The sequence below is a fragment of the Puntigrus tetrazona genome, chromosome 10 (assembly GCF_018831695.1).
Source record: "Puntigrus tetrazona isolate hp1 chromosome 10, ASM1883169v1, whole genome shotgun sequence".
Classification (NCBI taxonomy): Eukaryota; Metazoa; Chordata; class Actinopteri; order Cypriniformes; family Cyprinidae; genus Puntigrus; species Puntigrus tetrazona.
Genome location: NC_056708.1, coordinates 13,506,362 through 13,533,735, shown reverse-complemented (window position 1 = coordinate 13,533,735; position 27,374 = coordinate 13,506,362). Strand labels below are relative to the sequence as shown.

Sequence of the window (27,374 nt, the reverse complement as noted above, 5' to 3'; positions counted from 1 at the left end):
AACTTTGCTATCTGATGTATCAAGTTAAAAGTGTGTTCTTATACTTCAATATCACATAAACTCATGACCATTTCAAAGGTTTTGGAAAACATTTTATGACACATGTCCAGCAGTTAAGTCACTTTAGTTATCAAAGTCACAATAAATGACAAAAAGATCTGTCGTAACAATAAAAGTGGGACAAAAAGGACCAAAACCTTTATTATTTTCAGGAGACTAGTGGACCAATAGTTTAAATCTGGCTCACAGACTGCTGCTTATTTTCCTTTGGGCTCTCTGAAAATCTGAATTTCATCACGTTTAGTAACTGACTTAGGAATATGGATGACGACCTGACAAAGCAGTAATCAGGAGCAGGACACAAGGCACAGGACAGCACCACTGCGTCAGTGTCACCTTGCTATCCGGCTATTTCATTGCATGCTGCTACGAAGAGTCAAGGTTAAAACGATGTAGCTATTTCGCGTAATTAGGTAATTTTAGAATACACCTACATAATTATATTTAAGACTAATTGACGTCGTTAAGGTTGTTTGAATGGTCAAAGCGAGTTTGAGCATGTGTACAAACACATGTTCGCTCCGAGTCGTGAGGGAGCTTCGAGAAAGAGACTTTGTGGAGCAGCCTCAGCGGAGAGGAACGGGGCGGGGTGTGTGTGTGTGTGTGTGTGTGTGTGTGTGGGGAGGGAGGGATGGCTGGCTGTGGCAGGTCTGCGGCGCGGGGCTGAATCTCAATGAGAAAGCGGCCAATGTAAATCACTGCAAGACACGGAGGAGAGAGAGAGAGAGAGATAGAGAGAGAGAGAGAGAGAGAGAGAGAGAGAGAGAGAGAGAGAGAGAGAGAGAGAGAGAGAGAGAGAGAGAGACAGCAGCTGCCGACCGAGCAGCCAGCCTCCTCTGCGGGACAACAAAGGAGGTGCCGGGCTCACATCACGACTCCTGTCAGCAACTCAACATCTGAATCGTGACGATTACGAAGAAACCTTCAATATTCCCTAAACCTTCACCTTTAGGCAAGTAGAAAGGTATGTTTCTTTCTGTAGTCCGAGTAAGCAAACCGAAAACATTTTGACTTGCCTTTTTTTAATGTTGTTTTGCTCATTTTAATTAATTTATTAGTTCAGCTTACCAGTTATGTCACTATTAGTAGTCAGCGACGTGACGTCGATTTTTGTCCGGATCCAAGTTATGTCCCACATTGAGAAATTAAACTTAAATTTAAAATGACTTGATCGTGTTTTAAGGATCAAAGTGTTTACTACGACTATGTCAAACTGTTATTGCTGGGCAACAGACAACTAAATATGATTGCTTTTAAAATATAAATATTTGTGTCAGTGTCACTGTGTCATGTTTGTAGTCTACATGTTTTTCTTTAATTGTATTCCTATATATTTTGAGCTTTTTATGAAAGGACTTGCGTTTAGGTCGAACAAACCCTTAAGGCATGCTTTTACTTTAAAATGAATGTGTTTAAAAAAAAAATAAATCCGTGAAATATGTTTTAAAACGTAAATAACCTAACCAAAATAGCCGTACAAAATGACATAGTTTCAAACCTGTATTAAACCAATATCTAGTTCTAAGAGCTTGGCACGTGGTCAAGGATTTTTAACATCCTTATTGGACACTGACCCTGAAACACAAATAACCTTCAATCGACGTCTGTTAACAAACAACAGACTTTTGAGCACGTTTTCAACAGCCGAGCGTTAAAGTTTGCCGTGTCAAAGCGACGCTGTCAACAGGATGACAGACGCAGGATTTAATTAGCTTTAAGAAACATGTAAGCTGTCATTAAAAGGTTATTTTTAGACCATTAACTGACACCCGTGTCACAGGGTTGAAAGATTAAACCGACACGGTTAGTTGTAACTTATCTTTTGCACGCTTAATTTTTCGCTTTAGCTCTAATCCGACTGGACGCCATGGAGGAACACTTTGACGAGAGGGACAAAGTGCAGCGCAACAGCCGGAGCTCAGGCCGGGCGAACGGGCTGCTCAGCCCCACTCACAGCGCGCACTGCAGCCTGTACCGGACGCGCACCCTCAAAGCTCTGAGCCAGGAGAAGAAGGCGAAGAAAGTGCGCTTTTACCGTAATGGTGACAAGTACTTCAACGGCATAGTGTACGCTATCTCGTCGGACCGGATAAGAACCTTTGACGCTTTGCTGGCCGACCTGACCCGAACCCTCTCTGACAACGTCAACCTCCCCCAAGGGGTCCGAATTATCTACTCCATAGATGGTACCAAAAAAATCAGCAATATAGATCAGCTGGTGGAGGGTAAGCGCTTGTCTAATGTCGCTCAGACGCTACAAGTTTCATCTTTTTTCAGATTTCACGCTACATGAGTAGGACGAGAGCGTGATATTTAAAAGAACAGTTCACCCAAAAATGAGAATTACCCCACGATTTACTCACTCCCAAGCCTTTTTAGGTGTATAAACCTTTTTTTTCTATTAGGGAGGATAGATGCCATTAGTTCGAAGCTCCGCAAATCGTAAAACTAACCTATGCTAACAAATGTTTTCTGAAGCAGATCGGTTTTTGTAACAAAATTATAACTCAAACCACTCATTTCCGGCAGTTGCTGTGTGCGCGTTCGTGAGAGAATTGAGTTCAGGCCTCTTGGTCACTGGAAGTGCCAGGACATATTTAAAAAAAAAAATACTTCGGACTGTGTTGTCTAAAAGAAGAAATTGATATAAAATGGCTTGGGGTGAGTAAATTTTGGGGTAATTTTAATTTTTGAGTGAACTATTCTTTTAACCTGTAATATTTCTCTGGCATTCTTGGATGCGTCTTTTACAATTTAAACAAAGCGATCGTCACTCCAATGATCAAGCACTGGTGTGTTTTTAATCCTTTTTTGCCTCTAAAAAAAGGCAGCATCCCGGAGACCTTAGAGCGGGCGTGGCTTATGACGCATGTAGGCGGAGCCACTCACTTTTGTTGCGTTTTGGGGCGGGGTTAGGTATGGACGTTTCGATTGAGCTGCTACGCCATCTTTGTCTCTTGCTTCTGGCTACAGTGAAAGTAAGGGCTGAATTGGGCCTAAAAATCGTGCACTTTGTGCGTGTTAGAACAATTCACAAAGAACATATTTTTTGTTTCACTGCACGTTTTTCTAGCTAGATGGATATAATTTTCCTTCTGCATTTCATCTACCTGTTTTTCATGTATCATGTATTTCAACTTTCAAAAATGCTTCGTTCATGGCACGATCTCATGAGAAAACACGAGTAAGCAACTTGTTTAAAAGCGCACAAATTAGTTTACATTTATACAAATTGAGGTGACCTCTTCCCGGGGCAATGTTCTGGCCAGGATTTCTAAACTGCCTAAAATGCTCTAAACATAAAGTAGTTTCATGTTGCCATGAAAGTGCAAAATTACTTTTCTTTTTTGCTCTCCTTTGTTTTGTGTTTTGCTGTTGTTTTTTTAGTACAACAGTGTCTGAGTGAGCTTTTTAGTTTATCAAATAGGCCTTTAATTTAAATTTAATATCATATTGTTTTATAAGATGCTCTAAAAATGCCATAGCTTGGTGCCTTGGATGCTTTTGGATTCTCTTTCAAAATTAGAGCAGTAGAAGTGACGACAAGGATACGGAATTAGGGCACTCAATGATGAGCATTTAAGTCTGCATGACTCTATCTAAATCAATGCATTTTGACAGAGATGACAGCTCAATCGACAATAAAAGTCACCAGTCACCGCCTCAGGTCTTTTACCCTAAAATGCACTTGTTCTTTTCATTGTAAAATGTGTAAAATCTCAAACATAATGTCACTATGTTCTCTTCGCAATTTTAGGTGAGAGTTATGTGTGTGGCTCCACCGAAGCCTTCAAAAAACTTGACTACTCCAACAATGTCAACCCTAACTGGTCTGTGAATGTGAGGGCCCTGGGCTCCAGCAAGTGCCCCACGTCTCTAGCCAGCTCGAAATCAGGCCCGCAGTCCAAAGAGAGCAAAGACTTCATCAGACCCAAACTGGTCACCATCATCCGGAGTGGGGTGAAGCCACGGAAGGCAGTTCGTATCCTGCTCAACAAGAAGACGGCTCACTCCTTTGAGCAAGTTCTCACTGACATTACAGATGCTATAAAGCTCGATTCTGGCATCGTCAAGAGGATCTACACTCTTGAGGGAAAACAGGTAAGACTGCCAGTTTATGAATGGAGATCTTGATACTGCTGCCATAATCGAGTCAATTCTCCGCTGCCATTTCAGAGTCTGAAAGGAGAATATGTTTTGTGTTTTATCGTAATGGAACTTCGTAATGTGAAGTTGATTCATTCATGTGATTTTTACCTCAGACGGCAAATTATTTCATAATAGCTTTTGTTATGTAAGCTCACCCTTTGAACTGGCACGGAAAACTCAAAAGCCTACTGAGATTGCACATTGGGAGTCCCGGATAATTGAGTGATTGTGAAATAGAAATGATTGGAAAGTTGGAAATGATTCATTCATCAACGGCAGAATTTGTTGTTATTGTTATCAGTTGACTGAAATACTGTATAGAGCTAAAAGTGTTTCATATAGTTCTTCTGTTGTAAAAATATGCTAGAAGTAGGGGGCTCGACGTCCAAACAATGTGGCTCTTGTTTTTTAACCTCTGAAATGAATTCATCCCACAAGCCTTGAATTATAAATAATGAAGTCTCATTATTTCAAATGCTACAGCCGAAATCTCCCCCTAACCTGCAGCTAGATTTATGGCAGATCTAGTCTAGTTTATGAATGGGAATCTGTGTCTTTGCCCACGCACACTCAACATGATAGAACTGGTGGCTCAGAGCATACAGAAATAACTTGGGCTTCTGCTCTCATTTAAATTCCTCCCACCTTTTCGTGTCGCTCTGAAGCAGATGTGCCACCCCACACATGCAGAATGACAGAAGGGCGCATGCGTGCTTTGACGCGCGTTAATAAATATTTGATCATTCACACTGTATAATAAAGCGCAGTTCAAAAGTTCACTTTTTCTATTGGAATGTACTGTTTTTATAGCATATCATATTATTAGGATAAAAAAGTTTTGCGAAAATTTTATAAATATAAAAAGCATGTTTATTTCCTTTTATTGGTGCTCCCTTTTGCAGTAGAAAAAGAAAGGCAATGGTAAAGCTGCTTGGACTTCTGATACAAAGAGCATCATGTGCCTCAGGAAGGAAATTTGACCTTCAGTTACATGACTAATGTTTCAAATTTGCTTAGTGTCCTCAAAATAGTCTAGAATCTTAAACATTTCTAAATCATTTTACATATGTTTTCTTAAAAGTTTTAGTTTATTTCTAGGTTTAATTCTAAATCTGGGCTATTTTAATGTTTTATTTTTTAATAATATATATATAAAAAAAAATCTCCAGTTTAATTTTAACACATAAAGATTAACTAAATGCAAATGAGAAATGCTGCCTTGCAAACTAAATAAAATAGGTTTTTATTTATTTTTTTATTAATTTTATTTTAACTATGTTAGTGTTTATTTTAATTCATTTAATGAAAATATTTTATTTTAGTTTTAGTTAACTATAATAACTGTTTTTTGAATTCAATAATTTTTTATGTGGACTTTTGAATGCGACATACTCATCATCAATGTGTCTCTTCTCAAATGTACAAATAAGCAGACACCATTTGGCTGAAATTCATTAAACTCTTAATTAATCTGCGCACAGACTTCTTTCCATTGATCTTTGTGCTGGCAGTTCTGCCAGTGTCTCAGATTTTCAGACTTGGCCGTTTCTATTTGAAAAGCCCTCTAAATCACCTTGAATGTGAAACCGGAGCGCTTCATATCATGTGCAGTCATGCATAAGACTGCCTTTTTAGAGTAGCATACTGAGCAACAAATATGTATTTTGAATGAAATGTGATTCATAAAAGCCTTCCTCCCACTGTGTGGGTCTGACACAGCGTGGCATCAAAACCCTGGTCACCATCCAGATAAAATAAGAGCATTATGGGTAGCGCTAAATTTAGAACAGGGATCGATTGGGCCTGAGGGAGCTGTCTAATGAACAAGCCTGGACTGCACAGTTACAGCACACGATGTTGTCCTGATAGAATTATGAACATAAGCTACAGAAACCACAAAGAAGAGACAGGGAGAGAAAATAAAAGAAGATAAAAGAATCTATCTGGGTTAGAGGAAAAAAAGATGAACGCATTAGATGGACGAAATGAAATAGGAGGTGGAGATGTTCAGGTGCACAATTAACAAAGCAATAAAAGTACATCTTCCTGTTTATTGTCCACTTTGAATGAGGGATCCAGGTGTGGAAGCTACTTATGCCAATATTATTGTTGCTGTGCTTGTTGATGTGTAGGTGATTAATGGGATTTCAAAAGCAATTGTTAGTTAAGTTCAGCGTTGTTGAGTCATGAGGTAGTTCATTATCTTTTACGTAACATGATTGTCATTTTGGTATTATGTCATTGCAGCTTGTGTTGGTTTGACAAAGTTAGCAAAAAAATTTTTTTTTAATTTCCATCCGCTGAGAGAGAGTTCAGTGAGATAGCTGAGCCAGGATATTATTCAGTAGACCTAGATTGAATAAGTTTTCACTTTTTTTTTTTTTAATGCATGTAAATGAACTTGTCTGTGCTTTATGAAAGAAAATGGATTTCTGCTTTCAGTCAGTGAATAAAATTACAGTTTATCACCTGCCTTGGTGGAGACTAATGTAAAATGTGCTTCAAACAGAGAATGTTTATGGCGTATCGCACGTTGTATGGCATATTTCAGGCAAAGCAGAGTGAAATTCAGCTGTCTGTCTGAAAAAGCTAATTATAATGAGATGGATTGCTATTTGATTACTCACAAGAGAGTATGAACGTGATTTCGCCAAGCGTAAATGTGTGCGTTTCTTCGAGCTACAGATCCTGCCAATTACTTGAGTATCGTATGGCTTGGTGGAGATGTGTCTTCCTTTTGTTGATGCAAGGCAGATTTAATATAAGATCAAATGCCAGATGCAACTTAAACAGTTGTATTTGGAGTAAATGATGGTGTATTTCACTCTCATACCCATATGGTTCTCCCTAACTATTGAAGTATCAGAAAGCCATATAACAGACAGGTGTTGATGTCTGCAGCGATTGAATCATTGTAACGGAACCACCATCTGCCTCTAGCTCTGATGTCTGTAGCACCTGACGGGGTTTTAAAAATAGACATCAGTTGCTAGCATGCGTGTGAGAGGCATGTAGCCATCGTTTTTATGTGGAAATGAATTGTAAGTGAACGGAAAAGCTCATGATCACAAGAGGGATCTGGGTTTTTGGGTCTTTGCGTGAGTCTCATGGCACCTTTCTGATAACCTGTATAATGAGGTCAGAGACAGTAGATCAGGGCCTTATTCCATCTTGCTGCATATAGTGAGGATTTTTCTTCAGTGTTAATGTAGGATGTGAAGTATAGATTGTGTAAGGCTTTATGATGGGGAAAAAAAACATTGTTGATGTTGCACTGGAAAAGAACAAATCACAGCTCTGTATAGATGAGAATACTAATGGTGAGTGACTATTCTGCTTACTTTATTTGCAATTTTTGCATACAAACCGCATGCATACGCTACATGATTCTCGTGAATTGGTGGCAGATGGTGACACGGAGGAGAATTGTTGTATAAAGTTTGTTTTTTTTGGTCTTTGCACATCTCATATCTTCATAAATTACAGTTGAACATCTGATGTCACATAGACTATTTCAGCAATGGCCTAGAATCCCTAGAATTTGACTCTTTAACTTGATGTTTAACCAACCACATAGTGACTAATCAACAAATCAACACCCTACCAACTATCCAGAGCACCCCAGTGGCAAGCGTTGCATAGAAAAGCACTACTGGTTTCATTGATTGATTCAGGTGCTTTGAATATAGATATTTCAGAGTTCGAAAAGTTTTCTGTGCCACATCTGATTCATTTCCCCACAGATAGCCACTGACCTGGATCCAGTCCCCGTGTGATCTCCAGAAATTTCTGGAAATGCTGAGTGCAGGCTTATATTTTTGCTGGAGGACACTGCTGACAGATGGGAGCAAAGAAGGCATGCATCTGAAATTCATAAATAAAAGTGTCAGAACTGTCTTTAAACCCATTTAACGTCATCAGCAACCATGCACGGACCCTCCAAATGTTCTGGGCTTTCTGTCTGTCTCTGACATTCTGACACATATGCATCGTATCACCGTTTTGGTTGTCTTTCCTAACAAAGGACAGGACTTTGGACATGAGCTAATTTTATCCAAGCTTGTTGCTCCTTCATGATCTCTCCTTCCAAAGAAACTGATCGACCCCCCCCTTTCAACAGTTTCTATGACGATGTGATCCAGTTGCTTAGTAACGGCCTGAGCCTTTGTGGCGTCACCGTGGGCAGTAGTGTGTGTCGGAGTGTGTGGGGAGTTTAGTCTGAGAGAGAGGTAGATGTACGATAAGTGGTTTAGGCCACGGACATGGCTCTCTTGTACTTATCCGTTAAGCTTATATTTACACTCACAGGACATAAAGCTACACAAAGACACAGCTTTCAAATAGTTAACACACACACACACACACACACACACACACACACAAATAACCAGACAGACGTGTCCTGCATACTGCAACTGATTCTTAATGACCTCTGGCATATGCTTCGGGCTGAGACAGAGACATAGCAGGCGTGTAATCGGCAATCATTCATGTGTTTGCTCTTCTTGGAGTTTGCCGTATGGACATAACTGATTTTCCGCCCCATTGCATACACACACCCTGCTTAATTAGCCATGTCTTTCAGTCTCTAACAGCCTTCCATTGTCTGGAGGGCCATTTACCCCCTCTTGAGCTCTCCTCACCTCTCGCTTCCCTCCTGTCCGATAAAATGGCCAGATATTCCGCCTTATGGCCACGCTGTCTGCAGATATTGTAGTCAGCAGAATTTCTTCGTTTCCTGTTGAGTTAAATCCATATTAAAATCCAAATCTGGATTAACAACTCAATCTAAGATTGAAGTTTAATCTGGGTTTCAGTAATGTTCTCATATATTGCAATTAGTGAAAAATAATGAGGCAAATTGCGCAAGTTTTGTACATGGTGATAAAGCGCTACAGTAACACTGTGCTGTATTAAATTAGGGTGTTTATGGCTGTCTTGTTTACATTAGCACCCCATTTGTAAACATAACTCTACATGATTTTCTGTCTTCGTTTTATTTTTCTCTAGGTGACTTTTTAGTCTTACTCCAGATGACTGATTGGTTTAGTTTTACTCTAGAAAACGGTTTTTATTTTAGATAACTGTCATGTTTTACTGTAGATTACTTTTTTATTTTGTTTTGTTTTACTCTAGATGACTAGATGATTTTTGCTTTGTTAAAGTTTTTCTTTTTCTTTCTTTTGCTTTAATATAGATGAGATTGATTTTGCTTTTTATTTCCTCTCTTTTCCTTTGTTTGTTTTAATTTTACTCTAAATTACAAATTTTCTTTCCTTGTTTTATTCTATAAGACTTTCTTTTTATTCAGCATAGAATGCATAGAATTCCTTTTTAAAAGAAAAGTTTGTTCGTATTTTGTCTCGATCATGTAGTAATTCATCAAATAATGATTGAATTATAAACGCACCTATTTCCAGACAAGCCATGCAGCCTTTAAGCGTTTAAAAGAGATTGATTCAGATGTCTCGACTGTAGTGTTTTAAGGGTCCGGTCAGTCATTTTTGCATTCTCTTTTCCTTTTCTTTGAGCTTTGCATATTGCATAAGTGTTGCTGCATTAAATATTCCTAGGTTATTTTGAAAATGTTCTCTTTGAGAAACACCCACAATTAATTCATCATCATTATCATACCCATATCTTTCAACATCTGCGGCATCTCGTGCGCGAAAAACTCTAATTTTAAAAAAAGTTAAGAAACCTTTTCAGCGCCCTGCATCTTAGTTCTTAAACATGCTCCGTGTGAGTGGTCATGCGCAAAATGCTGCAAAAACTTGAGAAAATGATCAAACAAATCTGTCTAACCCATGTTTACATAGAAATCGAACACTAAGGCAGTGGAATGCAAAATACAAAACAAAACATGTTCCTTCGAGTACGCCGGCGGTAGTCTGGTAACCTTGCACTCAGGACTCACAAGAGCAGATTGCTTTCACCACAGATTGCATGAACATCTTTGCGTTGCCTGATTTGCATAATTCCTTTCATGAACCGGGCACTATAACAAGACGGGCAGCACGACGGTGAATTTCCCTCAAAAAAAGTGCGTTCGTTCCATTGCTTTGTATTTCAGCTCTTTCATCCTCATTTATTCCGAGTACGCTGTAGCGTGTCAGACAGCAGGTACCTGGAGATCAGGTTTTAGTTAGTCCTCCTGCAAGGTGGGTGCGTATGAAGGAGTGTGTGGTTGTATGAGAACTTTTATGTCGACAGCTTGTGTTTGGACATAAAAGCACTGTGTGTTTGTGTGCACGGCAAATGAGCTTTCCATGCAAATCATTTTAATGTGTGTCTGCTGCCAAAACCACACACAATGAAAGCCAAGACAATAAGGGGCATTTATATCTGTCTTGTTGCACCCCTGCTTTCCTTGTAAACATAACACTGCTCTAGATAACTGTTTTTTTTTTTTTTTGTCTGTTTCGGTTTTTGTTTTGCGTTTATCTTCTTATCTAAGTGTTGCATGTTGCGTAAGTGCTGCATTGAGTGTTCTTAGATGACTTCGAAAACGATCTCTCGGAGAAACACTCATAATTAATTCATCACCATCATCATCATAGCCTTATCTTTTAATGTGTGCTGTAATAATAACGTCCACACTGAACTTTCTAATGAGAGCAGTGTCTGGTGAGACTTTCTTCAAAGAGAGAGTGAGGGAAATCGAGAGAACAGTCGGATCATCCGAAGCTACATCTTTTCCGCAGTCTTTTCTCGAGGGATGTGATTTTTATCGCTTGCTGCAGTTCTGTAATAATAAAATGATTCCTAATCTCCACCCACTTCTGGCATAGAATATGTCTTATGTAATTGAGATCTTATGTAACTGCTCTTGTAGTCTGCATGGCATTTAGCAGGCCTGATTTAAGAGATCAAGATGGCAGCTAATTCATCTGAAGAAGCCCCACATTATGGCAGACAGCGACATTATTAGGGCTCAGTTCCCTCGACTTCTTGGTGCTCTTAAAGTGATAGTGGATCTAAAAAAGAATATTCTGCCATTTATATTCTTGTCATTCCAAAGATACATGATTTTTTTTCCCTCTGTCATATGGATATATAGGGTGGTCATTTTTCAAAAACAGCATCATAAAAGTACCTCGTAAGATGTCAGTGCAGCCTCTCAAGCCATGCAGTTCCAATGTTTGAGAAACAGACTGAAAAGTAAACGAAAAACGGGTACTGAAAAGTGCCCCCCCCCACTATGCAGATTCAAATTTGACATTATGAAAAGTTGAAGCGTCAAAGTTCATCTTGTTTCATCTCACCCGAATGCAAAACAAGATAAAGACAGCAGTTATTTTGAACACTTGTGGAGGCTTGAGGAACGCTCAGATGGAGGTGGGCAATAATTCAATCTGTTGTCTGATGGGCTTCTTCTGTTTAAGAACCAGCCTGTTTTGATGAGACATGAGCCTCCCACGATCATAATGCTGTCATTTTATCAGGCCTTCATTTCTTCCCTCGCTCCCTCTACGCACATTTACACACACATACACCCACATGAACACGCACACACACATATGGGTGTAGGATGGCTGCATGTAAGCTCGTGGCGTGATGTTCTACATTTCTACCCCTACAGACTCCCCGCTGTTTTACACACACACACACACACACACACACAAGCATGTGCAGGTCTGTGGGCCGAGGATGAGTGTGAAAGCATGAGCAGGCACTGATACGAGTCATGGCCTCACCACCGCATTCGTCTCTGACCTCTTGACAGGGACAGCTATTCTGGGTCCAATCACCTGATACTAACTGGATTAACCATCAGTCTGGTTACTGAAGACCTGCACTTTGACCCTGATTGAGTGCTTTGTGAAAGGAAGGAGGCCCTTTAGCCCGTGTTTTGACTTGTTGTCTATACTTCTTGAGGGACTTATGTCTCTTCACATCTCTTCACACTTGTCTCTTGTCAGTGAACACATGGTGTAAACATCTTGTGAGTGTATTTTCTTGCCAGTGGGAGAAATGTCTCTGTTGTGGCGCTAGACTCTCAGGACCAAGGACAGCGCTCCCTCACTCTGTCTGTCAAATGCTGCAGGGGCTAAAGTTTTTCAAGTTTAATGCTTTACTTTTTCAGGTTTAATATGCAGATCTAACTGACAGGAATCTACTTGTAGGTTCTCTGATAAGTTAAAAACCCTGGCTCTGTTTGTTTGAGCAGTCAGACACGGTAACACTGGCTCAACCAATGGCGTGAGTTTGGGGCGGGGCTTTCTGTTTGTCCAGCCAATGACTGCTCTCACAAATATTTAAATGTTTTTAGTCTCTCACAAACATATATGTATTTCAGTTTGAACATCCAGTTGAATGTATTTTCAGTACTCCATTTTAATTTTGAGTAATTTTGTTAATTTTCATATTTCTATAAATATTTCTGTACATCTTTTTATTTTTAGTTCAGTCTTAGTAATTGTCCCTTTTTTTTTTAAAACAGATTTCATTTGAATTAGTTGCCAAAGCAACATTTTGAACAAAACCATTTTTAATACTTTTAGAATTATTTAACAATACCAGCACTGTTGTGGACTAATCAGTGCACATTATTTAAAGAAAATGTTTTGATCCAAAGGCAGCTGGCATAGAAAATAAAATGGCACCTTAAGATGTCCATTTAGGCATTGTATAAAATTATAAAGCCTTTCCAAATTTTTTGCAATAGTCAATACGCTAATTATTGTTATTGTTAACTTCATGTTAATTTCAAATATGTTGGGGTTGTTTTTTTAAATAAGCATACAATAAATTGCAAATATGTAAAATTATATATATATATACAGTGCTTTTTTGGGTGACATAGGTATTTTTTTAGTAATAGTTCAGCATGTCTTCTTTTAGTCTGGATGAAGTGGGTCTCTATAGAGCAAACACAAAGAAAGAGACGGGGACACAGAGTTGTATCAGCTGTCAGAAACCGGACTTGTTGTTTACGCAACCTTTTTCTCCGGAACAGAACAAATGTTGTTCTCATCCTCCCTGAGAACAGAGGTGCACAGTTTTAACCCTGTTAAGAGGCTCTCTGCGTCTATTCTGGGTTGTTATGCACATAAGAGTGTGTTTTTGTCACAAAGATGTTAACACATCTGTTCTGACCATGAGAGTCTCCTACAAAAATAATATAATATGAAATGGAAGTGCTCATTTCACAATACCCTTGTTAAAGAAAATATATTTTTTGTCCTTCATGTTGTCCTCTTTTTTTTTTTTTCTCTTTCTTTTTTGATGAAAGCATAGTGTACCTGTGCAGCTATATATAACCTCACTGGCCTCACTTTCGGTTCACTTCTTCAAGTAGTTTCAGACATTTTGTACAGAGTTCTGTTCCTCTACAAAACTTCCCTGAGAGTGATAAAAATAGCTTATCACAGTTTTTTCCCCCCTTTTCTTGCTGAATTAGCAGAGCTGTTGGTGAGAACAAGATGGAGCATCTGTACTGCAGCAAAACACTGCCTTGAAGAGAGATTTCATTTGCTTAACATAATACAAGGAGACAGTTCATTTGTATCAAGAGACGTTTTAGTCCTCCAGGCTTCGGAATATTTGCCTGCCAAAATGCATTTATTTGTGTGCTCACATTTGAAAAGAAGCAGCATGAAGTACTGCAAAACACAAAATTCAGTTTGATTTATACGCTTTGGTCTAAAAGTCTGCAAAAGTCTTTTTTTTTTTTTTTTTGTTGGAAATTATATTAGATCAGCATTTTAAGTTTTGTTGCAAAGAACATCTTCACAATTAGAATTGGCTTTTTTGCTTAGAGACCTGCACTTGCATTTACATCTTACCTATTTATTTTGTGCCATATATATTTTTGTTATAAACATTCAGTTAAATTTATGTTAAACTGTTATTAATTTTTAAAACAGTGATGGAACATTATAATTAAGATTATATATATTTTTTGTAACGGAGACAGAAAGAGTGATGAAAAAGTATGTGTGTTTTATTGCTGTCATAAGTTCAAAGTATTTCAAATGGGTTTGCATGTAAAAATATTGCCAGTTCATTGCCATTACCGTTTTCCTATGTTTTGGCTTAGTGCATGTAAACAGCGCCTCCTGGTGGTTTCATAAATAATTGCCTTCTATAATTTAGGTACATATTCTATTAACATTCTCTTAATGGTGGAAGGAAATTGGTATGTATATGAATCTAACCCCTACATATTCGCAGTGAATAGTAAACACTTTAAACACTAATGTAAATGATTAAAAATTTCAAAAAGGAAAGGACAAATGTATCATGCACTGCCGCATATTGTCCTCTAGATGGCGCGATTGCATCATTACAAAACGGGAATTCACTATCTAGTCACCTCTGTAGCGTATGTGCCTATCTAAGGCATACTGCCCATACTAATTTATTGTTTACGCTGTTCTTTAAGGGAAAATTGATGAAGGAGCATTTTCCTTTTTACTTTAAATCTCTAAACTGAACTGTTTTTTTTGCATCCTAAATTTCTAAATGAAAAAATGTAACTAACCAGATTTAATGTGTTGTCATTGACTGAATATTTCGCTGAATGTTTAACTTATGTAATTTTACTTTTTATGTAATTATGCAGCGCTTCGCCATCGGTCTCATCTCCATCAAAGCCAGTTTTCAGAAATAAATCCATGTTGTAAGCATTTAATCTTTGGACAGCTCTGCAGCTTATTGTGCCAGCTTGATCACTTTGTCTGTTCCACTTAGAGAGACAGAGAACTTCTGATCACAGTCTTGCATAACCAATTTATTTATTATTATGATTTTTTTTTTATATTTTACTTTTCTTCGCGACATCAAAGGCTACTTTTCTCCTCTGGGAGACAGCTAACATCTCCGTCAGTCGGAGTTTGACTCTTGGCTGCGCTCTGATTCTCTCTCGCCTCTTTTTCATCACCTTCATCCCAGTGTTTTTTTCTAAGCCGTGCCCTTATGTACAACTTTTTTTTTCTGATGTTTTGTAATCTCCGCTTGATCAGAAACATCAGAAATATTCTCATTCTCAAGGTCGGGGCACCTGCTGTCTTCGACGTAGCTATAGTTCTCAAAACAGACCCTTTTATCCCTTTCTTATTATTTTTCTCGTTACGTAGGACACAACATGTTGCAGGCTGTGCCATGCCAGTTAGCTAATGTTGTTTGTTCCAGAAAATACCATAAATTGATGCTATTAAAATTAAGTATTCAGACTTACAATTTGTGAATCTACCTATAGACTTGGTATAGTCATATCTAGGGACCAGCGTATGTTGTATCTGGGTTTTGTTGACGTTCAGACAACCAGTACATCCCTAAAACCACCTAGCAAAGCTATAGTAACGTCTGAAAAACCCTTTAGCAACTGCCTAGAAATGTTTTAAAAATGCAAAACCCTTTAGCAACTGCCTAGCAACATGCTTAAACCATTTACTCAACACGGCAACTTCCTAGCAACATGCTAAAACCATTCAGAACGCCTTAAAAACTGCCTAGCAACATGTTTAAACCGTTTCGAACACCTTAGCAATGGCCTACTAATTTACTAAAACATTTTAAACACCTTAACAACTGTTTAATGATGTGTTAAAACACCAAGAATACCTTAGCCATTGCTTAGCATTTTGGGCTAAAAATATTGAGAATATTGAACAATTTCCAGGTGATGCGCTTAATTCAGAATGCCTCAGCAATTGCCTAGAAATATGCTTAAGCCATGCCAAACATCTTAGCAACTGCCTAGGGATGTGCTTAACGCTTTCAGAACACCTTAGCAACTGCATAGTGATGTGCTAAAGCACCCGCAACACCTTAAAAGCTACCTAACAGCATGCTAAAACTATTTAGCTTACCTTAGCATCAGCATAGCAACATGCTCTACACCTTGATGCGTTTAAACACCCAGAACACCTTAGCGACTGCCTAGAATTGTGCTTAAACCATTCAGAGCACCCTAGCAACTGCCTATAAAAAACTACATGGCTAACTGTGTGGAAACATGCTTTAACAACCTTAGCAAATGGCAGCTGTCCACATCTTAGCTTTGTGGCTTGCACCAATCACATTGTCTTCAGAAAAAGGCAAAAAACAAGTCATAATTTTATTTCCGTTTAAATAATTGTGTAATAACTAGAATGCCATAGCAAACAAAAGTGCAATCTTAATGTCAGGTTCCAACCACTATGTATGAAATAAAATCAATAAACTAAAATCAAGTTTCTGTGCCCTCTGCCTACATGACAAAAAATCTCTGTCTGGCTAATGAAAAATCATGCATTCTCTTCATTTGTGCTTTAGGGGACTAGAAATCATACTTTGTCAAACAAAAAAAAACAAAAACAGGAATAATTTCCTGCTTGTTCTGAAAATGTCCTCTGTTTCTTTTGTGCTGTGCTCAAGGTTGATTTTATATATATATATATATATATATATATATATATATATATATATATATATATATATATATATATATATATATATATACTTTTGTTTGCTTGTTGTCCCTTTGATTCATTGTTTGAAATGATAAAACTTTAAAACGGTTCTCAAAGCAGCGTCCCCAAAGATGGCCACAGGGCTGATGGGAAATGATGCTTGGTGGGTAGATCTAACTTCTTCTTGATAAGGGGCAATCAACGTAGCGTGGCTGGTGGTTGCTCATCTTAAAAAGACATTAGAGATGGGCTCAGTAAAGCCTTCAAAGCCTTCTGGGTGGCGATCAAAATCATACCATCTCATTGGTTTTTTGAAGAAGAGAGGCTGGATCTGTAATTTGGATTTTTAATAATGGCTTCAGGATAGAAAACCTAATGATCAAAGAGATGTTCAGATGCTCTAATGGATCTAATGCTGCTAATGACGTTCTCTCTTTCCAATCGCAGGTCGCGTGTCTTCAAGATTTCTTTGGAGAGGAGGACATCTTCATCGCATGCGGCCCAGAGAAGTTCCGTTACCAGGATGACTTTATGTTGGATGAAAGCGGTAAAGAGCCTTTCAGTAGTTGCCTTTGTATTCAACTGAGTGAAAAACCACTTCTTGTCATGATCTCATCAGAAGAAGGTCCATGTGGACGGCATCTTCCACCTACCCAGAAATGTTCTCTTTGTCCCGTCTTGAATGAGTAACATCCTGTTACAAATTAGTTCATAAGAAGCTTATGAATGAGTCCATTAAAATTTCATCCCACAAATGTGGAATATACAATACAGGCTCATTCCCCCTTAACGCCTACACCAGCCACTTTTCTAATGGGTTTCTGCCTTTGCCACTTGTCCTAGATGGATAGACCTTCTCTCCTCCATGTTGTTCTTGTTGTGTTGTTGTTGTCAGGAAATGAGAATCTGCATGTATGTATGTCTGTTTTCTTTCATTAATGATGTGGAGAGACAAAGTCTGTTTGGTGTTTAGCTCCTCCTCTGTGCTGATGTGAGCTTAGTGAAGAGCCTGCGCCCCAGTTTCTGAAGTGTATTTAGAAGAGCTCTGTAATAGAAGAGACTTTATCTATCTATCTATCTATCTATCTATCTATCTATCTATCTATCTATCTATCTATCTATCTATCTATCTATCTATCAGTCCATTTATTTTAATTCAGTTTAATTCACTTCTGTGTCTGTCACTTCACTTCTAATGATTATCTGTCTATCTATCTATCTATCTATCTATCTATCTATCTATCTATCTATCTATCTATCTATCTATCTATCTATCTATCTATCTATCTATCTATCTATCAGGCAGTTTAATTTAATTCAGTTTAATTCACTTCTGTGAGTCACTTCACTTCTAATGATGATCTATCTATCTATCAAAACAAGAATAGATTTATTAAGCATATAAAGTAAGCATATAATTACACTAATACATTTTTTTAAACCAAAAGGGAAACAATAAAATAGTTAAGATCTCTTTTTCTCTGTGTAACGGTCTATCTGACAGTAAACTAATCATTCTTTTGAGTTGTTACCAATGGCTGCACTGTTACAGCTGCACTGTACAGAACAAATTTAATGAATGTTGGATGATTTATCACATTGAATTAGAGCGAGTGCAGTCAATCATGAGGTTTAATTACACAGGCACTAGTACAGGAACACGTGCCGCTCTAATGAGTTCTGATCAGAGCCGAGAGGAACATATGAAGCATGCCGATGGCAAGATGGATGGAGCCAAAATGGCAGCCTTTGACGACAATGATTTCCCTGGAGAATGCATTTTTAATATGAGCAGAATGGTTGCCCATAACAGCACACTGGCTCCGATATGCCATGTAAATTTTTATTTGATACATAATACTTTAAATTATAAAATCACTGTTGATGAAGATTATGTAAGATTGTTATTAACAATTGTGAGAGAGCATATTTTTAAAACTCGACTGTGTGTTATAAAAGACACTGATTTGTTAGTACTGGAGAGTTAAGTGCTGCAACTTGCTCTCTATATGTAACTCCATGGAGAGTGGAGTGGCATCGTGCCCTTCAAGAAATCCTGTCTTAATAGACTGTGGCATTTACTGTCATACCTGGTGTCACAGTCTTATTGCTCTCTCAATGCATTATGTACACAGGGTTATTGCAGCAAAAGCAAAAATGGGATAGATAAACACGGAGCATGCAAGAATCTGAGCAACACTTCGTCTGCAGAGATTCTAATTTAATCTTCAGTCTCTGATCCGTATTTAGGGTTAAGGCCTTTTCCTCACTTGTAGCGCTGCCATCTTTTTGATCACACGTGTAACAAGCAGACTGTTTTTAAAAGAGGATTAATTTAGCGCCTCAGTTTAAGGATTATCTTTGGGCAAAGTTTTAGTCTTACAAGACTTTAAAGAGATTTGAGATGGAAATCAAACTACATATTCGTTTGGTGGTCTTATATACAGTAGTAAAACTGTTGAAATAATGAAAATTAATCAATCAGCTATTCGTGTAACATTTACTACTGATGTAACAATTTTAAAATTCATTACTTAAGCACAATATGTTTGACATAACCATATTTAATCACCCATATTTAATGAAAGCACAATTTGCTTATCCTTGTCATCTTTCTTTCTTTCTTTCTTTTTCTTTCTTTCTCAGAATAGTTCACCCAAAAATTCCCACCTAAATTATGTTATTTACTTACATTTGCTCATTGTTCCAAACCCATGAAACAAGAAATTTTAATGATTCTAGTTGCTCTTCATCCATTAAATGGGATATGACAAAAAAGGACATTTATTTTATGTATTTAGTGTACTGCAATGTGTTTATGTAGTTTAAGTAAAAAGAAAAAGCACATTATTTTCCACATACTGTACATTATTGTTTCTCCTCTAAACCCCACCTTCCGAAACAAAGCTTATCATAACATGGTGTTGTGTCCCAGTGCTATGACACAAAAACAATAAAAGCTATTACAGATAAAGGGCATTTGTAGCATCCAGTGGGAACATAATTACAGATTATGTCTTAGTACTTAGTCTTTTTACGGGTCATGTCAAGCCTCGTAAATATTAAACCCTGTCTGCATTTGTGATCTGAGAAATGACAAACAACAAACACTGCCCTTCACTGCTCAAAACTTGTGTTTGAATAGTAAGTAGCAGATTCTTTTAATAAGAAAACGTAAATTACTCAAAGGTTGTGAGTCAGAAGCACCAGACTGTCCTTGCCGAGTTGTAATTGCCTCACTTCATAGTTTCTGTGCACAGTCAGCATAGACTGCTCTGCAGGTTTAGGAATCAGTTCTCCATAAATGCTCTGAACACACTCTGATATTTGTGTTGAATTGTTCTAGGGAATTGTTGTAAATGCAACTTGACCACTGACTTCTACTTGTGTCCTCTTTTGGAAGCACAAACAAAATAATTTTGGTTTCACAACGAAACACAGCATCTCCAGAACATGGTGTGGGCAACAACACTACAGCGAGAATAGTAGCTGTGCAATGAGTGTGGATCATTGTTAAGATCAGTTTAATTCCCAAAAAGTTAAATGCATTTATTTCTTAACTTCCAAACAGAAATAATTTCATTAGTGTCTTTAGACTTTTGAACCTCACTATTTCTTATTTGATTTTTGTGACAGAGTGCAGAGTGGTGAAATCAACATCCTATGGAAAGATGGGATCTTTAAACAGAAGCTCTCCCAGAAGTCTTGCCCTTTCCAGACGCAGCAAGTCTCCTTCTGGATCAGGTATGCATGTGTGTGTTTATGCAACATCAAATGCTTCTCTGAGTAGTTTCCTATGTACACGTGAACCCAAACATTTGATTGAATGTTGGTTAAAAAAAAGATAATTAACTTCTCGCATCAGATAATAAACAAACTGATAGGAAGTCATGCGTGTGAGACAGCTCTCCGAGCAATAAAGCACCCCTCGGTGCCTGTGCACCCCTGGAGCGGAGTGTGTTTGCTAGCTTCTAGGTTCTAGTTGTGTTCAGATATAGCTGTCTGATTCACAAAGCGCATCCCGATGGAGAGGAGTCAAAGACAAGAGATACGAGATATTGAGGTATGAGGAAGGGAGGTAGATGGGGTGATGAGAGAGAAAGAGAGAGAGAGAGAGAGAGAGATGGAGGGGGGTAGTGTGACTCAGTCTTGCAGATCCACATCAACTGTTTTGCAATGAATACTGTTGTGTGTGTGATCTGAATTATAGGCACTATGCGGTGTGCTTTTGTGCTAGTTTATATTGGTAATACTATGATGCTTTAATATATGCCATTATGAGCATACTCATATTCCATACATGGTACAGATGTGCAAAAACTAAAGGCATTAGCATTAATTTGGAGTGTACATTGTACTATAAACTAGACTGTGTAACTGTACAGATTTGACTGAGTCTGTCTGCTTCTGAATAAAAAGTAAGAAATGTTCTAAAAACACAAGTAGCACTTCTTATTGATGTTTCTTTTCTGTGGTATGCCCTAGTTTTCCCACAAAGCCCGCCCTTGCGTCTTCACCTCTATAAGATGTGTGACAGAGACTTCTAGAAGCTGGTGGTTTATATGTTTTTTTCCTCCAGCCAAGTCGTCTGTTATATGATTGGTTTAAATCGTACCAGTTGAATCTCTATGAGTAGAGGTTTGGCTGAGAGTTCTATCTGGTCGTCATGGAGACGCCGGCTAAGGGAACTGTGCCTTGGAGACAATAGAGTTGCCCATATATGGGCGTCCCTTCCTGTTTGGCAAGCTTAGCGGAAGCAGACTCGGAGAGTGCGGCTCATCACTTGTAGTCAGGCGGCTGCTTCTCAGCAGACGCTCGCAGACGTGGACCATAAAAGCGTGGAATCGGTTTTGCTTCGAGTGCTTGGTGTGCCAGTCATTCATTTTCACCATTCAGCCTGTTAATCCTGTAAAAAACCCTAGGGTGAGGGAGAATATGCCAGGTTGACTCATGTTTGCAAAGGTTTCTTTGCCCTCTCTGGTTTAAGGATAAATTCACTGCAGTGTGCAAAGATTGATAAGGGGTTTCGAAATAAAGTTCCAAGAAATGTAAAAGTTACACACATTATACTTTCTATGTTGACCTTACAGTTTCCAGGGTTTTCAATCAAGGTTCTATATAGGTCCTGGAGAGGATAGGCTGGATAAAACCGGATCTTCTTGAATTTGAATGCCACTTATAACTATTGTCTAATGAAGTACAGTGTGCTAGTTTTAGTTAGTGTTCTTAACCTTATAAAGTATACTCTGTCATATTCAATATGGAATTGCCTCTAAGTTATCAATATATATATATATATATATATATATATATATATATATATATATATATATATATATATATATATATATATAAATATAAATATTTGCTGAAAATCGTTGTAAACAATCTAAAACATGCCCTCTAAACTCTGACTAATACTGACTAATACTAAGTAAAAGGCCTTTTAGTATAATTCTAAAGATGTCTCTTAAATCCCTAAATAAAGTATTTATAAAGTTTTATAAAGTAAATGTCATAATAAACGTTATACTGTAAGAAATATTTCAAGGCAGACATTTGCTGGATTGAAGCAACAGAGGTTTTTTCTCTCAATCATCATTGTATTGCATTGTATTATATGTTTTGACCCCACAATAAAAACTACACAGTGCTTTAGTGACAAAATTAGACATTAGACATATTATTGATTATGAGTGACAACTGACATTTACATGTCTTTTGTGTAGATAGTCTGCTATACTGTTATACCTGCTTTTTTTCAAAGTCTGTGGGCTCCAGTGTTGTTTTGTTCACTCCATTGAACAAATTGGAACATTCTTCAGAATAACTTTTTTTTTTTATGTTCCAAAGCAGAAAGTCATACAGGTTTCAAGTAGCATGAAGTAAATGATAATAGAAAATGCCAGTTAATGTTCTTAATCTAACTTTTTTTATGAAAACCCCAACTTTTCAGTTCTTTAATTTGGTCTCCACTGATCCTACATCATGCAAACACACACCTTACACCTTACTTTATTTCTCGCTCTCCTACTAGTCCCACACTGGCGTGGGCTGGTGTATACATAGCAGAGGCGTCCTGTATTTTCTCAGCATGACACAACCGGTGGACTGATGTGATTGCGATTTGCAATTTTGTAGCTGTTGCTTTGCGTTTTAGATGTTGCTTCTTCTGGGTTCCGGTCAATGCCATTTTATTTATATCTCCCGGAAAGGCCAGTGGTCAATTTATATTCCGTTGAAAGGATCAAACAGTCTGGCTGATAAACAGGCATCTGCCTTGTAATCTGTCAGACAGCGTAGGTCAAATGTGTGATATTTCTTGGGATGAATCAGATTAGCGATTTCCAGAAAGGTCTAGCTGTGCTTACTTTAGAGATCCAATTGATGGAGCCGCTTGCTGTATGAGAGCTGTTTATATAATACACCCTGTCAAGCTAAGTATAGCACATTGATTTCTGGTCGAGAGTGTCCTGCACACCTTTAAACACACATGAATGCACTTTACCTGGTGAATTCCTGCACAAATGGCACTGATGTACTTGTTTGTGTACAGTTACAAGAAGCCTTTTGTTTTTTTAACACGCCGAAAAAGCGAAGCCCGTGTCATCCTACGGATTATTCACAGTTAGAGCGGCGCGATCAAGTGCAGAGCTTGACAACACATTTAGAGGTGCTTTAACAAAGGAGACACAGCGAGACAGACATAAACAGTCTCTCTCTGTCATATTTATCAACAGCTGTGTGGGCCGACGGGGATGGTGCTCATCTGTGCCGTTCACATTACAGACTGCGTCTCGTTCTCTGCCTGTCCTATTTACTGAAGGCATCCTTCCAGTGGATTTCTGATCTATAATCTTAGGTCGTTCGCCTCACGAATTTCTGTTCAGCTTTCCTTTTGAATTTGCATGGATGAGCTTGGCCTCGTAGTCGACTGAATTTTTGTCTGAGCAGTTTATCCAGAGAGTAATCTTTAATTAGAGCACCAGAGAGTAATCTCTAATCAGCTCCAAACACCGCTGGCTGACTGTCCTCGGGAAATGCGGAGCTGCTCCTGTCACTCAAATCCAGAGACCTTGTTATTATTCTCACTGTGTAATTCCGGCCGGTCGCACAGCTCGTCACTGATAAACCCACAAACAGCTCATTAACCTATTAGCATGTGCCCTACTTGAGGAAAACTGGCATTTTGTTAATGCATCTAATGTTCCTGGTCTTATTGTGTATGACTCATCTGTGCACGTTGTTCCAAAAAAAAAAAAAGTTATTTTATTTAGTTATATTTTTAATTGGCGCGTTAACTTGTTTCACCTTCTTCCAAGATATGATTGAATTTTATTCTTACTTTTTGCAACGGTGATACCGAATACTTTAAATAGCTGAATAACAACACTACTATCTTCTGCAGAGCTGCTTATAGTTCAATCTGAACTCGTTATTGAACAAAAGTATAAAGAACCTTTACTTTTAGGAGTATATAATGTAAACTCTGATTTCGCTAAAAGCATGTCAATTGTAGATGGGAGCCACGATGTGAATACGTTTTAAAAGGAAGTAATCAAAACAGTTTGGATGTTTAATATTGGCCGTAACATGAAAATAATCATCAGCTACTGTGGCTGTGTGTATCACTCTTTGCAATAAAAACGGTATGAAAAGTTGTGTTTGTTTGTCAGTGACAGAATTAAATTTTCATTCCCCTTATTGCACAGAGACTTATATTACTGTATGCTGGTCCACTCTCTCTGGCTCCTCTCTGAAACCCTGTCGTGCATATCACATAGATGCACCGTAAATAGAAATTTCATTAAAAATGATATCCACTGTGAGACAGATGTGCTTGCTTGAATGTACTCAGAGCAGGATGCTCTGCTCCCAGAATGGAGCTCTTAGTGACCCAGAGGACAGGCACTCTCTGGATGCTTCATATATTTGAATAATGCAGAAATGTATTTATATATAGTGTATTACATAATTTGTAAACACACAATATATAAAGTGTGCACTGCATATACATTTCTGTAATTACAGCTTCATTTTTGTATGTTTCCACTGACATTTCTGATTATTTGAACATTTTTGACTTGATATGTTGATTTAAAGGAATCATCAACCCAAAATTAAAAATCTGCTGAAAATTCACTTCCTTCAGGGCCTTCAATAAAGATGGGGTGGTTTCTTCATCAAAAAAGATTTGGAGAAATTTGTCAATACATAGCTCATAAAAAAACATCACAATAATTGACAAGTAACCCATATGACTCCGGTCCATCAGTTAAAGTCCTGTGATATGAAAATCATCTTATTTGTGACAAACAGGTCCATTAAGACACTTTACATTTAAACTTGCTTCTGGCCAAAGTATGCATCAATAATCCATAATAATCTTCTTCCAGCGAAAGAGTCCATACATCCTATCACATCAAAATTCACAAACATATTTGTTTAGAACTGTTTAGACTAAATGTACTTTGTAAACTTGATCTATGCCTATTTCACTTATGAAGATGAGATGGAGTAAGCAATATTATGAATAGAAAACTCGTTTGATGTAAAATAAAAAAAAAAACGTCTTAATTATGGATTTGTTTATTGCAAACACGTAGCTTTCTGCTTTGCAGTGCAATAATTCATTGCATTGTGAAAAGAAACTGATCTGCATCTTGGATGTCCTGAGGGCGAGTAAATTGTCAGCAACTTTTCTGTTTTTCCTTTTTGGTCATTTTCTCCTCTTGGAATTGTGTTTGGGGGAGTTTTGTTCAGCACATATCGATAAATGTATTGAATTTAATTTACAAAAACTTTATTGTGATCGATTAATAGCCCTAAAACCAAAATCATCTCTTCTGTAACGGATCATAAGTCATTCATATTCACACAGAAGTTATTTCTGCTCAGTAGTGGGAGTGTTAGATCAGGACAGGGGTATATCAGGGGAGGACACTGTGCCTCTTTCACAGTCCCTTTTGGATCATATCCTCGTTTTGAATTAAGGACTAAGGGTCAGATGCAAACAGCGGACCAAACTGCACCTGGTGTGAAAAAGAGAGAAGTAAACAACAGATAGAGAGAGAGAGGAGGAGAGATGAGAGAGGTCACATCACTGGATCCATCCTCCCACAGCTGAGCATGTTACACAAGAGCAAACTCAGAGTCATTTCTCTCTTTTTAGTGTCTAAATTTATATTTGTGTTATAAACCATGTTGAACTCGTATCCCATACATAAAATATGGCCATTCTCCCAGCAGTCTCCTGCAGTGTTAGTGCTGTAACGTACCGCAGTCGTTTATGTTTGTGTATTTATGAAGGGAGTAGGGAATAGATTCAAGGAGTCATGTTCACTGGTTTGCAGTTGTTGAAGTAGTTGTAATCACAAAATCATCTGATATTATTCAGGGTGTGATAATATGAAAAATATTGATCAAAATCAATTATTTTTAAATCTATGTATGCCCCAAAGCTCCCAAAAGGGTCAAAAATGAACAGGGCTTAAATGCACCCCAAATGCAGAACTGAACTAGATCTATTATGGCTGTCACTATTTAAATGTGAAATGAATGAAAGTGTTAATTGCAGCATTACATTTACAGTACGAGTTCTTGAGAAAGTGCACAACTTACATTGGACTGACATTTTGGACTGCTTCAGTGTAAACTGTTTTGTTTTTCGTGCTATTGAAATAACCAATGTTGAGCTTTAATATTCCAATTTGTAAAAAGCAATAAACAAGTTGATTCATAGTTTTGTTTGAGCCATAATATGACATGGTTTTCAACTACCAAAAAAAAAAAAAAATTATAATAATGATTATTAATGCTGAATAATATATCAAAAACAATAAACCCATGTCAGATGCGTCTTATGTTCCACCTTTGCACAGTAAAGATAGCTTTTGCCGATTTTGATTGGTAACAGACTCTTTGAAATATTGTACTAAAGTATCTAATTGAAGTATTTTAAAAACTGCTCTTACGAAAGTAAAGAAGTCCACTGTGCAAATATTGCCCTTTACTGGAAAAGTTGATTTCCGATGTTTTGAATAGCCTGTTCTGTATCTTTGCTTTGGATCATCTCCCCAAAAGGGGTTTAGGGATATTTGGATGCTTGTCTGAGGGGGTGGCTCAGCTTGTTGCCATTTCTGACAGAGAACGTTGAGAACATGTTGGAGAACTAACCCCAAAATAAAACATTGATGTGTCTGTTTGCGAAGCATCACTCGCATCAAATTAATGAAGCACCACAGATGGTGCTAATGAGTGTACTTCTCCCCCCCCAGTCTGACACACACACACACACACACACACACACACACACACACACACATATTGGTGAAGATTTCTCATATTAAGTGGTTTTCATATGGCGCTGTGAATTTGGCCCTCATACAAACCTCTTTATATATATATATATATATATATATATATATATATATATATATTATTTTGATATATATATAAAATTTTGATTTTTTGAAGTAGTGACAGACCTCTTCAAACATTTTAGACACGTTTCACTATATGTACAACGAAAAAAAGTTAAAGATTTTGAACTTACAAGTTTAGCAAAACCAGTAAACACTCAAAAACACATTCACTGACAGCATTTTAAAGAGAACTTAGTGAACTCAAAAACTCCCAAACCCAACTTCGCTTTTTTGCTTATGTGTTATTGGCAGGGAGCTCGATTTAATCACGTTCAGTAATAATAAACTGAAAGTTAAAAGTATTGACATCTAAAAAGCTATAATTGATCTTTGTCTGTTTTTT

At 37.7% G+C, this 27,374-nt stretch overlaps 1 protein-coding gene across 5 annotated transcripts in view; it reads left to right on the top strand.

Annotated features, from left to right (window-relative positions):
- The first annotated feature begins 671 nt into the window (after window positions 1-671).
- The window catches only part of dclk1a (doublecortin-like kinase 1a), a 40,792-nt gene continuing 14,089 nt past the window's right edge, over window positions 672-27,374 (top strand). Inside the window, exons 1-5 of one of the 5 annotated variants that reach the window (XM_043250605.1) lie at window positions 672-1,024; window positions 1,908-2,285; window positions 3,818-4,161; window positions 17,055-17,154; window positions 20,244-20,351. In XM_043250605.1, coding sequence (XP_043106540.1) covers window positions 1,928-2,285; window positions 3,818-4,161; window positions 17,055-17,154; window positions 20,244-20,351 — 910 coding nt within the window. In that variant the 5' untranslated portion in view covers window positions 672-1,024; window positions 1,908-1,927. The remainder of the gene's footprint in view (window positions 1,025-1,907; window positions 2,286-3,817; window positions 4,162-17,054; window positions 17,155-20,243; window positions 20,352-27,374) is intronic. The other 4 variants (XM_043250602.1, XM_043250601.1, XM_043250599.1 and 1 more) reach the window with 4 other exon arrangements.